The sequence below is a fragment of the Engraulis encrasicolus genome, chromosome 2, assembly GCF_034702125.1.
Source record: "Engraulis encrasicolus isolate BLACKSEA-1 chromosome 2, IST_EnEncr_1.0, whole genome shotgun sequence".
Classification (NCBI taxonomy): domain Eukaryota; kingdom Metazoa; phylum Chordata; class Actinopteri; order Clupeiformes; family Engraulidae; genus Engraulis; species Engraulis encrasicolus.
In genome coordinates this window covers 58,267,929-58,281,052 of record NC_085858.1, presented here as the reverse complement: position 1 = coordinate 58,281,052, position 13,124 = coordinate 58,267,929, and the positions used below count along the sequence as shown (strand labels likewise).

At 44.5% G+C, this 13,124-nt stretch overlaps 1 protein-coding gene across 1 annotated transcript in view; it reads left to right on the top strand.

Annotated features, from left to right (window-relative positions):
• Window positions 1–578: 578 nt before the first annotated feature.
• Window positions 579–13,124, top strand: part of LOC134465320 (monocarboxylate transporter 4-like) — a 19,281-nt gene continuing 6,735 nt past the window's right edge. Inside the window, exons 1-5 of the mRNA XM_063218936.1 lie at window positions 579–804; window positions 4,645–4,788; window positions 5,729–5,880; window positions 9,703–9,813; window positions 11,830–12,113. Of these exons, the coding sequence (XP_063075006.1) occupies window positions 579–804; window positions 4,645–4,788; window positions 5,729–5,880; window positions 9,703–9,813; window positions 11,830–12,113 (917 nt within the window). The remainder of the gene's footprint in view (window positions 805–4,644; window positions 4,789–5,728; window positions 5,881–9,702; window positions 9,814–11,829; window positions 12,114–13,124) is intronic.

Sequence of the window (13,124 nt, the reverse complement as noted above, 5' to 3'; positions counted from 1 at the left end):
TGATTCTGGTCCTTTAAACACACACACTGCCTGATTCCTTTAAACACACACACTGCCTCATTCTGGTTCGGTGGTGTTGAGGCCCCTGATGGCGGGTGGCGCTGGGCAGTCCTCTAAACACACACACACACGCACCCACGCACGCGCACACACACACACACACACACACACACACACACACACACACACACACACCTCCACCCACCCACACACACACACACACCCCTCCACCCACCCACACACACACACACAAAAACACACACACACACACACACACACACACACACACACACACACACACACACACACACACACACACACACACACACTAACCCCCTCCATCTCTCCTCTCTTTCTTGCTAGGCATCATGGGAGGTGTGTCTCCAGATTCGGGCCCCGGGGGGGTCAAGGCCCCTGATGGAGGGATTTGGGGCTGGGCACACACACACACACACACACACACACACACACACACACACACACACACACACACACACACACACACACACACACACACACACACACACACACACACACACTCTCTAACCCCCTCTCTCTCTCCCCTCTCTCTAGGCATCATGGGTGGTGTGTCTCCAGATTCGGGCCCCCCCGGGGGGGTCAAGGCCCCTGACGGCGGGTGGGGCTGGGCGGTGCTGTTCGGCTGTTTCGTCATCACCGGGTTCTCCTACGCCTTCCCCAAAGCCGTCAGCGTCTTCTTCAAGGAGCTCATAAAGGAATTCCACATCGGATACAGCGACACGGCCTGGATATCATCCATAGTGCTCGCCATGCTCTACGGAACAGGTGAACACACACACACACACACACACACACACACACACACACACACACACACACACACACACTTATACACACACACACACACACACACACACACACACACACACACACACACACACACTTATACACACACACTACATAACACACACACACTACATTACATTACATTACATTACATTACATTACATTACACACACATACGCATACACACACACACACACACACACACACACACACACACACACACACACACACACACACTTATACAGCGACAGCTCTACGGAGCAGCTAAACACACACACACTCACACACAGACACACACACACACACACACACATTAAATAAGACATGGTGTCTGCGATGTTCAGTGTGGTTCTGATATTCAGTACCCTGGTGAATCTGGTGAAATGATGGGACTCTTTATGGGCCTAACGTTGCTCTCTAACGGGCCCTTTATGGTTCTAATGGTTCTTGTTCTAATAGTTCTCTCCTGGTTCTGTTCTCTCCTGGTTCTCTTGGTTCTCCCTCAGGTCCGATGTGCAGTATCCTGGTGGTCAGCCAGTGATGATGAAACTCTTATGGTTCTAAAGGTTCTAATAGTCCTCCTGGTTCTATTTTCCGATATGCTGCATCCTGTTTCTAAAGGTTCTGACTTCAATAGTTCTCCTGGTTCTCCTTGGTTCTGGTCCCCCTCAGGTCCGATGTGCAGTATTACAGCTGTGAGCCGGTGATGGTACTCTTATGGTTTCAATGGAATCTTTCTGGGTCTGGTTAGTTTTCCTGATTCTAATAGATCTCTCTGTTCCTGGTTCTGGTTCTCCTCAGGTCCGATGAGCAGTATCCTGGTGAACCGCTACGGCTGTCGGCCGGGGATGATGGTGGGATCTGCCTCTCATGGTTCTGTCTCGTTCTAATAGTTCTTTCTGGTTCTAGTTCTAATATAGCGCGTTCAGGCCGACTGAGACAGTGGTGGACGAAGTACACCAGTTATGTACTTGAGTAAAAGTACAGTTACCTTGCATTGAAAACTACTCAAGTAAAAGTGAAAGTATTCACCTCACTTTTTTACTTGAGTAGAAGTACAAAAGTATCTGCCGTCAAAAATACTTAAGTACTAAAAGTAAAAAGTAAAAACTTAAAAATGAAGCTTTTGGTGCAATTTTAATATTTAAGTGTTGTAGGCCTAGTTTGGTCATATCTAATTAAATATCCTCTGATTTGCATAGGCTATACCAACATGTTAGAACTAGGCCACAACAGGCCTCAGAAACACTGTGGAGTAAGTCCATGGATGTTTTAGCATCAGTTCATTTTCACCTCTCTAAACAAATACTGACCCTAATATGCCCAAAAGAACACATGAAAGGGCAATTAATATTAAGAATGATTAGGCTTAAATTGATTATATGCCTATTCGAACAACTACTACAATACCCCCCCCCCAGCCGTAGGCCTACAGTCCAGATAGGCCTACTTATTTGTGACAGCAAGGAGTTAGAGTAGTAGCCAATAAAGTACTTTATGTTTAATTTTTGTTATAATTATGGTTTTGGTAGACCTCTTCTTCTTCTTCTTCTTCTTCTTCTTCTTCTTCTTATTATTATTATTATTATTATTATCATCATGTAGTGTTTGGTTATGTTAAGGTTGGCTTAGGCCTATGTATGGACAAACAGACTTCTTGAATTTCTAAGATAGAAACATCTTCATATACTTGTAATGGTCTCTATTTGCTAGATGCCAATGATTTGCAATAGCCTACTTGATACAACTTAATTGGAACACTTATCTGTCTGATCATGAAAAAGCCTTTTGTGCCTGTGCACATCACTGGGCCAATATTTAGTCAAAGCCTACTGACCTGGCTTAAGGGAAAGGATACATGTTGCAAGGACACATGTTGCATGTAGCCTCACTTTGCAACATATGGTGGGCATGGCAAACCTCATGTAATGATACAAACCCTTTACAGAAGTCTCTTTTCCATAAAGTTGAAGCAAACCATTTTTTGGGTGACAGGGGAGTCTATTAGACAAGTAATTGATATCCCCAACTACTTCAGAAAATACTGCAATGTATTGAGGGGAAAGGCTAACACGGAGTTGTGCGTCTGGATGGTTTGGAATAAGCAGCATGTTTAGGCATCCTGTGCACTTCACTGAAGAAACCAACACGCTACAAAAGCAGTAATTATGTGACTCTATTGTAGGCCTAAGCCATAACACAGATATAGTAGCACAGTATAGCACAGTAAGTCAAATAAGCAGTAGGGCCTACATTAAGTATCAATTCGCTGATTATTCAGTTCAAATGCGAAGCCTATCTGACAAATTTCGTCTCGTCAGGCGAGTGCAGCCTGCGAGCTAAATCTCTCCCCCCTCACACAACGAATACGACGTGCAGATTAATACACTCTAACAACGTTATTGTCGCCTGCTTTATTGTTTTGCTGTGCTTTCCGCGTGTTACTAGAAAGTACCGTTTCTTCTTATTTCAATTCGTCTCGCAAGTCGCAACAGTGGACACATCAGAGGTCTTGCTCTTCTCGCTTTCCTCCTAAAACTAATTCTTTACAGTAGAGCTTGTCACGTGACACTTTACAACCAATCACAATGGCGAATCTCTGAGTCTGCCAATCGGATTCAGTTTCACTTTCTTCACACAAGCGTGAATCTCAGATTTCATTTGACCAGGGCATTAAAAATGAATTCATTCACCTGCCGTGTATCACCTTAAATAAGAAAAAAATGGAACGAGTAAGGAACGAGTGTTTCTGTAAATGTAACGAAGTGAAAGTACTAAATTTCGCTTTGAAATGTAGTGAAGTAAAAGTATAAAGTCTTACCAAATAAAAATACTTGAGTAAAGTAGGAAAGTATGAAAATGTTACTTAAGTACAGTAACGAATTACATTTACTTCGTTACTGTCCACCACTGGACTGAGAACCGTGCTGGAGCCCGTTCCCGCACCTAATCGCGAACCGGCCGTCGTGTTCACGCCACAGATATTTGCGTTCGTGAACCGGAAAGTTGGTTCGCAATGCGAACCGCAAAATACTAGGTTTTTCTCTGCGAACCGTAACGACAGCGTGGCCATCAGCAGGTTCATCCGGGTAACCCAGTCACGTGCAGAAAAAGTTCTGAGCCCGGTATTAACACGGGCGGTTCGCAGATAAGCACTTTAGTGCCGACCTTAACTGGTGCTGAAAGCCGTAATAGTTCTCTTGGTTCCCCTCAGGTCCGATGTGCAGTATCCTGGTGATGATGGTGGGATCTGCCTCTCATGGTTCTGTCTCATTCTAATAGTTCTTTCTGGTTCTAGTTATAGTTCTCTTGGTTCTCCTCAGGTCCGATGTGCAGTATCCTGGTGAACCGCTGTCGCCCGGTGATGATGAAACTCTTATGGTTCTAAAGGTTCTGCCTGGTACTGGACTCCGTTTCTCGATTCTTGTCGTTGCTAACCGTCTTAAGTCGGTCTTGAGTTGGTCGTAAGTTGCTCTTGAGTTGGTCTTAAGTTGGTCTTCAGTTGGTCTTTAGACACAAGACCAACTTAAGACCAACTTAAGAACAACTTAAGACCAACTCAAGACCTTGGTTACAACGTTGGTCTTAAGAACGAACAAAATGGCTAAAGTCGTTAGCAAAGGCACTGTCGAGAAACGACCCCCTGTCTAGCTCTGATAGTTCTTTCTGGTTCTAGTTCTAATAGTTCTCTTGGTTCCCCTCAGGTCCAATGTGCAGGTGATGATGAAACTCTTATGGTTCTAAAGGTTCTGCCTGGTTCTAATAGTTCTAATAGTTATGTCTGGTTCTAGTTCTAATAGTTCTCTTGGTTCTCCCCAGGTCCGATGTGCAGTATCCTGGTGAACCGCTATGGGTGTCGGCCGGTGATGATGGTGGGAGGGATCTTCGCATCGCTGGGGATGATAATGGCGTCATTCGCGACCTCCATATTCCACATATACCTCACCACTGGGGTCATTACAGGTGTGTGTGTGTGTGTGTGTGTGAGTGTGTGTGTGTGTGTGTGTGTGTGTGTGTGTGTGTGTGTGTGTGTGTGTGTGTGTGTGTGTGTGTGTGTGTGTGTGATCATGGCGTCATTCGCCACCTCGATATTCCACATATACCTCACCACTGGGGTCATTACAGGTGAGTGGTGTGTGTGTGTGTGTGTGTGTGTGTGTGTGTGTGTGTGTGTGTGTGTGTGTGTGTGTGCGATGATAGGTTCCTTAGAGAGAGACAGAAAGAGAGAGAGAGAGTAGCTGTATGTATGTGTACGTCGATGATACTGCTCATTGTTCCTGGCTTTGATAATCTGTAGGTGTGCTGATTTCCTTCTGTGTGTGTGTGTGTGTGTGTGTGTGTGTGTGTGTGTGTGTGTGTGTGTTTTATATAGGTATGGGCTTGGCTATGAATTTCCAGCCGTCCCTGATCATGCTAAACCGCTACTGTGTGTGTGTGTCTTGGTGTGTGTGTGTGTGTCTTCCCTGGCCGGAAGCACACTTTGAAAATGGAAAACCAGACCAATCCGGGTTGACGGCCGCACTCAGATCAATATAGCCCGACATGGCACACCACTGCACGGCCAGGTTTAGGTGGAAAAGCCCCATTGGTGTGTGTGTGTGTATGTGTGTGTGTGTGTGTGTGTGTGTGTTCCAGTCATCCCTCATCATGTTAAACCGCTACTGTGTGTGTGTGTGTCTTGGTGTGCGTGTGTGCGTGTGTGCGTGTGTGTGTGTGTGTGTGTGTGTGTGTGTGTGTGTTATAGGTATGGGCTTGGCTATGAATTTCCAGCCGTCCCTGATCATGTTAAACTGCTACTGTGTATGTGTCCTGGTGTGTGTGTGTGTGTGTGTGTGTGTGTGTGTGTGTGTGTGTGTGTGTGTGTGTGTGTGTGTGTGTGTGTGTGTGTGTGTGTGTGTTATAGGTATGGGCCTGGCTATGAATTTCCAGCCGTCCCTGATCATGCTAAACCGCTACTTCAACGAGAAGAGGCCACTAGCTAACGGGCTAGCCGCCGCGGGAAGCCCTGTAGCCCTGTGCTGTCTCTCACCACTGGGGCAGATGCTAAGCTACCAGGTACACACACACACACACACACACACACACACACACACACACACACACACACACACACACACACACACACACACACACACACACACACACACACACACACACAAAGATATCAGGTATACACTCGCACGCACACACACACACACACACACACACACACACACACACACACACACACACACACACACACACACACACACACACACACGTAAATATATCAGGTATACACACACGCACACACATAGGCGCACCATAGCACTGTGTTGTCTGTGATTCAAAAGTAAAATAAAATATAATATAATGTAATATAATTAGTGCTGTCAATCGATTAAAATATTTAATCGCGATTAATCGCACAAATGCCATAGTTAACTCGCAATTAATCGCATTTTAATCGCATAATTATGTCTCATTTAAAATCATTGTAATACTTCTACCGATGTAGGCCTAAAAAAATGGCTAGGTTTGTACTAAGATTTTTTTTTTAAAAATTGAAAACAAGTGTTAGACACTGACATCTGCCCTAATGGCATATGTTAAAAAATATTTAAAAAATATAGGCCTATGCACAAAAGACACACACACAGAGGATATTTAGTTTCCAGTGACAGGAGGGGAAAAACGTGCCTCATAGGCCTACAGCAGAGCTACATATTCCTGGAGCAGTGTGGGATTGTGCCTCCTTGGCATTTTGTAGGCTAAATGACATTATAAGATCATCTGATAGCTAGGGCTAGGCAATATGACAATATATATCCTTATCGTGATATAAAAGTGTATATCGTGACCTTTCTCCTGTATTGTTTATATCGTGATAGTCAATTGTATAAAATTGATAAAATTAGTATCATATAATTGCATTTCATGTTGTCACAATACACACTATAAGTTCACGTAACTGTAAAAATAAGAATAAAAAGATCCATTTTAAAGAAAGGTTGTTTTGAGACATGAAAAAACAAAGAATAACTGAAAACGTATGTAATTGTGCTATATCGTGATATATATCGTTATCGTGATATAAAGTAATCCATATCGTGATATAGTTTTTTTTTCCATATCGCCCAGCCCTAACTGATAGCCTATATGCAGACTACTGCATTCAAAGATTTATTTCTTAGTGAGAAAACCAATTAGCCTGGGGATAGCACTTTCAAACAAAGCTAGGATGTTAGCCTACTTCTGACAGCTCTGTCATTAATAATGAGAAGTGCAGTGGAGGAAACTACACCTCCTTTTGTCAACAACAAAACAGCGCATTTGATGCTCTGTTGATCATATGCAACAGCCAATAATAACTCTTCAAGTTGCTCAAAACTTTGTTTGTATTCTTAAAATGGATGTAGGACTCAAAACGAACTATCTGGGGGCTGTTTAAAAGTATGCAATGTTTATAAAATAATTCGTTTTAGGAATAGCACTAGTTAGCTGCCAGCAGAGATTAAAGCCATTAGTCACAGTGTTAGCAGCAGTGTTGGGCAAGTTACTTTGAAAAAGTAACTAGTTACTAGTTACTAGTTACTTCTCCAAAAAAGTAACTGAGTTACTTCCTGAGTTACTCCGGTATCAAAGTAACTAGTTACCAGTAAAAGTAACTATTGCGTATATATAGGCCTATATATTAGGGTTGCCAACCGTCCCTTGAAATACGGAATCGTCCTGTATTTAGAGATAAAAGTACGGGTTCCGTATTGAACTGAAACGGGACACAGGACGTTAAAATGCAAGAAATTACATCTAAGAAATGCTAATTTTTCTGGGGGACGACCCCCAGACCCCCGGCACGATGAAGTGTCCCGTATTTTTTTCATTGACAGTTGGCAACCCTACTATATATATATATTCTTTTCTTTTTTATAAAAGAAAAGAACACATTTTAATAGGCTTATTTAAATTCAACTGAAAATGTGCATGTTAAATCCAACTTTAAATTACTACTAAATGTAGTATTTACATTTTAATTATTACTAAATGCTACCCTTTCAAACAAGACTACGATTACGTCATTTTGTAGTTCACAGAGTCGTGAAGCAGTAAAAGACGAGACCTGTGACTCGACCACAAAATGCGGAAGTAGCCACTTTGCGTCTTTCTCGAAGCGTGCGAGTTGAGTTTGTGTTGTTATCAGCGAACTATCAGCGAGCTATTTCATGGTGGTTAGTGAGAAGTTGAATCATGATGAAGTTCTGAGCATGTTATTTGCCTATTCTGACTCTGAAGGACAGTTTTTATCTCACGAGGAGGATAATGATCGGACGAGCACTCTTTGTTTACCGCGGCGAAACTTCCGAAGGCAGTGATGCCGACATGCGAAGCAAGGATGTTCTCTAAGCACACACACACATTGAAACTCATTCGGTGACTTTATCCGATCTCAAGTTAGTCGGCGGTAGTGGCGAATGCAGTCGTAGTGTCCATACAGGTAGGCCTATTGGTGGAGGAATTAGGGGTGAGAGAAGTGGTTCTGGTAATGTTAGCTTGCGCTCCCTCCATTCAGCCCCCGGACGCAACAGCAATAATCCTGGGATCAGACAAACACTGTTCACCAAGCAGCACACACACACTCATTCTGTCCCTCTTTCTGACTTCTACTGGGTGGATGGCAGCGGCGAACGTGGCCATATGTCCGTATGGAGAGGTTTTGGTAATAGAACGCACGGTGACGACGCATAGGCTACCCTAAAACAGTAACGTGCAGTAACGGAATGTATGAAATTGTAACGGCGTTATACTGACAGTATGAATAATTAGTTAGATTATCCGTTACTGAAAAAAGTAACGGCGTTAGTAACGCCGTTTCTTTAAACGCCGTTATTCCCAACACTGGTTAGCAGCTAGCTACAGCTATTGTTCAGCCAATTCAAAGTCGTTCAGCACACTGTTTGCAACAAATGTTAGTCCAACTTTCAAAAACTAGGCGTAGAGAGCTTTGTAACTCATCTGTTTCACAGACTGATACCGCTTTCTGAGTTGTCTAATTGTCTCATTCGCTGCAATGCACAGAGCTCTCGAAGGAGCAGTTAAGTCGAGCAGGAGACAGAGACAACAAGGGGGAGGGGGAGGAGCAGTGGGGCACGAGGCTCTGCTAGCGTCTTTTGTAACCGGCATGCTGGGAATTGTAGTGAAGCTATCACTGTAAGCGGTCAGCCTGTTTATGGAAAAAACTTCACAGGGTCACATCTAGCGTTAATCTCGCCATAAATAAAATATTGCCGTTAAAAAGGGGTTGAGTTAACGCGATAATAATGCGATAATTTTGACAGCACTAAATATAATATATTCTCTCTCTCTCCCGCCCCCCTCTCCCTCCCCCCTCTCTCTCTCTCTCTCTCCCCCCTCTCTCTCCTCTCTCTCTCTCTCTCCCCCTCCCCCCCTCTCTCTCTTCCTCTCTCCCTCTCTCTCTACCTCCCTCCTCCCTCTCTCTCTACCTCCCTCCTCTCTCCCCCTCCTCTCTCTCTCTCCCCCCTCTCTCTCTCTCTTCTCCTCTCTCCCCCCCCACCTCTCTCCTCAGTATGGTTGGAGGGGTGGTTTCCTGGTCCTGTGTGTGTAATAATCTAATATTGCATATCATATAACATGACACCTCTCCCCCCCTCTCCTTCCTCTCGCTCTCTCCTCGCTCCCCCCCCTCTCCCCCATCTTTCTCTCTCTCTCCCCCCCTCCCCCCCCTCTCTCCATCCTCTCCTCAGTATGGTTGGAGGGGTGGTTTCCTGGTCCTGTGTGTGTAATAATCTAATATTGCATATCATATAACATGACACCTCTCCCACTCTCCTCCTCTCTCTCCTCGCTTCCCTCCCCCCCCTCTCTCCATCCTCTCTTCAGTATGGTTGGAGGGGCGGTTTCCTGGTCCTGGGGGGTCTCCTCCTCAACTGCTGTGTGTGTGGGGCTCTGATGAGGCCGCTCAACCCCCCCAAGAGGAAGGACGCCGACCAGGTGAGAGACACACACGAGGGTGGGGGGGTTGGCTGTAGGTGTGTGTGTGTGTGTGTGTGTGTGTGTCTGTGTGTGTGCGTGTTTGTGTGTGTGTGTGTGTGTGTGTCTGTGTATGTGTGTGTCTGTGTCTGTGTCTGTGTCTGTGTCTGTGGCGAACCGTGAGCTCAACAGCTGGGCCTTCAAAAAAAAAAAAAAAATCTTAGCAGGCTAGCGAACTGCATAATTTCAGCTTGAGAAGTTTACTGAATCTCCATGAATCTGAACAGTCTTGTAAAACGGAAACATAATTAAATATAAGCTATAGGATAGGCCATACATTTAGGAAATAAAAGGGAATGCAATACAAGGGATACAATCTGTTTCCCCTTTCCATGCACTAACTTAGTGTTTTCTTTTATAGGTTTTAGGTCAGGTAAGGGCACTGTAAGCTTAGGTCTATTCAGGGGTAAGTTCAAGCAGATAGGCGAATTCTAACATATTTCTTTTAAAAGACAAAACGCAGGCAAGTTGACAGACAGGACAGTGTGTAAAGTATAGTCACTAGGAAAGTTTACACGTGAAATACAAAGTAGCCTGCTATGACTGAACACAAACGACGCAATGCAAAGGCTGGTTGACTCCAGAATTAGCCAAACAGCATTGCTAATGATCGCAATTAGCATAATTCACACCTTTAAATGGCGATCTCTCAAGAACTTAAATTTAGCGTTTTCACCATTACTGTCCACATTACAATGAAATTAAACAACAATTTAAACATTTTTTAGCAGCAACTTACTATTAGAATTGAAGAATCTTTGCTGTTAGTTCCATGGCAAGCAACAGGAAATCAGTAGATTCAATACGAGTGTTCTACCTAATGTTAACACTAGGGGGAATCTAGAGCTCTAAGCCCACAGGCAGCAGCACAAGAGCCTTCACGAAGGCCAAAAGGTGTGTTTTTTTGTCCCGCCCTCTTCAAATCAAACCGTGATTGGTCAATTTCCCCATCACTCTCCAAACCAAAACACATAGCCAGAGCCAGCTTGGCCTTCGTGAAGTCCTGACCAATTAATGAGCCAGTTAATCTTGCTTCGATAGAGATAGATGGATAGTATGGTTCAGTACAGTAACCCTTTCATTGCTGATGTGAATTTGACAGTAAATTTAACTTTGGAACATAGATTAGTGAAAATGACTGTAGTAATAAATGTATTGTATTAAATTAAATGAGAGTGAGGAGTTTTTATGTATTCATATATTATTTAATATATTTTTTGTTCTGAAATTTTAATCTCTTAAGACGCGGCTTTATGAATTTGTTGTTACCAGTATGGTAATGACCAAGTCGTGGTGCATTACTGAAGGGCCTGTGTTGTGTCATAGTATTGTAGTGCTATGGTAGTTACATGTCACTGACTATTACAATGTGCCACTGGAGGTACGGCGTGCATTAAGGGGCTACGGCCTCCTCTGAAGGCGTAGAAGGCCCTGAGGGTTCCCCACTGGTGTGTACCAAGGGAGAAGTGCATAGAACTCCTGGATTTCACTGTGTGTCGTGATTGTGGGTTTATGGTCTTACGTGTGTGTGTGTGTGTGTGTGTGTGTGTGTGTGTGTGTGTGTGTGTGTGTGTGTGTGTGTGTGTGTGTGTGTGTGTGTGTGTGTGCGTGTGTGTGTATGTGTCTCCTACAGGAGAAGTGCGTAGAGGAAAAAGAGGACTCTTCCTGCGCCACTCCCAAATCCTGGACTTCAGTGTGTGTCGTGATCTTACGTGTGTGTGTGTCCTACAGGAGAAGTGTGTAGAGGAAGAGAAAAAGGACTCCTCCTCCTCCGCCGCTTCAGTCTGTGTCGCGATCGCGGGTTTATCTTACGTGTGTGTGTGTGTGTGTGTCCTACAGGAGAAGTGTGTTGAAGAGAAAAAGGACTCCTCTGGCGCCACTCCCAAGTCCAAGCTGCTGGACTTCAGTGTGTGTCGCGATCGCGGGTTCCTGATCTTACGTATGTGTGTGTGTGTGTGTGTGTGTCTCCTCCAACAGGAGAACTGCGTTGAAGAGAAAAAGGACTCTTCCGCCGCCGCTCCCAAATCCAAGCTGCTGGACTTCAGTGTGTGTCGCGATCGCGGCTTCATGATCTACACGCTGGCGGCGGCCATCATGGTCCTGGGGCTCTTCGTGCCGCCCGTCTTCGTGGTGTCCAGAGCGAAGCACATGGGCACGCCCGATACCCAGGCTGCATTGCTGCTCACCATCCTGGGCTTCATAGACATATTCGCTCGCCCCACATGCGGAGTCATCGCCGGCCTACGCTGGGTACGACCCAGGTAATAAGACACACACACACACACACACACACACACACACACACACACACACACACACACACACACACACACACACACACACACACACACACACACACACACATACAGAGTTTAGTACTTTTATTTGAATACGCAGCACATTAAAAGTTATACAGACCCAAATACTGATGGAAATCACAGAGTTGTATAGGGATGATCATGCAGTTAGTCCGTCCAATATTGTCTGTAGATAAATATGGCATATCCGTCTCCAGATGGACAAACTGCCTATCATGGCAGAGGTTGAACAGTATTTTCTTTTTGCTGTTGTTTTGTGCAGTCCACATAGTTGCAGTCCTGTTAGGACAAGTTTGTGTACATGCCCAAGGCTCCCGAATATTAAAGCAACTAATATGCATTGGTACCCAAGGCCAACAATGGTATTGAGTAATGGCTGATATTTCAACATTTTAGAGTTAAAATATGTGTCCATATACAGATCAAAAGAGCATCTTATTTCTATAAGAGTTACAGTTCTATTGCCTTCATTATTGATGGTTATGTCAGGGCTATTTGGAAAGTTATTCATGTCCACATTGATGTTTTCAGTATTAAACCAGTGGATTTGCACAGCACTGTGTTTATGTGTTTATTGGCTCCCCTAACGTTTCCGTAATACTGTCTGCAACCAAGTCAACCAGTCTGTCATGCCTAGCGGTGTAAAGTCCTTTGTAAACGTGCAGTGTGGGTAATGCTTTAAGTGGTACCAGGTGGCCAAGTTATATCTTGTTGGATCTGAAGGCATGCTTTGATAGCAAAAGTTACTATGTCCTCCCCAACTGCATGGTTGGACAGCACAGAGTGGGAGAGTGCCTGATTAGCAAAGGGCAGCCTTGCCAATTTGCCTTGGAGTTTCGGGCTGGCCCAGTGCTGAGCGCACTGTGATTGCGCCATCTGCAGGAGGAAGGCCCGTACATGTTTCGCAGACAGCTCTTTCACATTCTCGCCTTGCACTACGTCGCGCATGGGTAG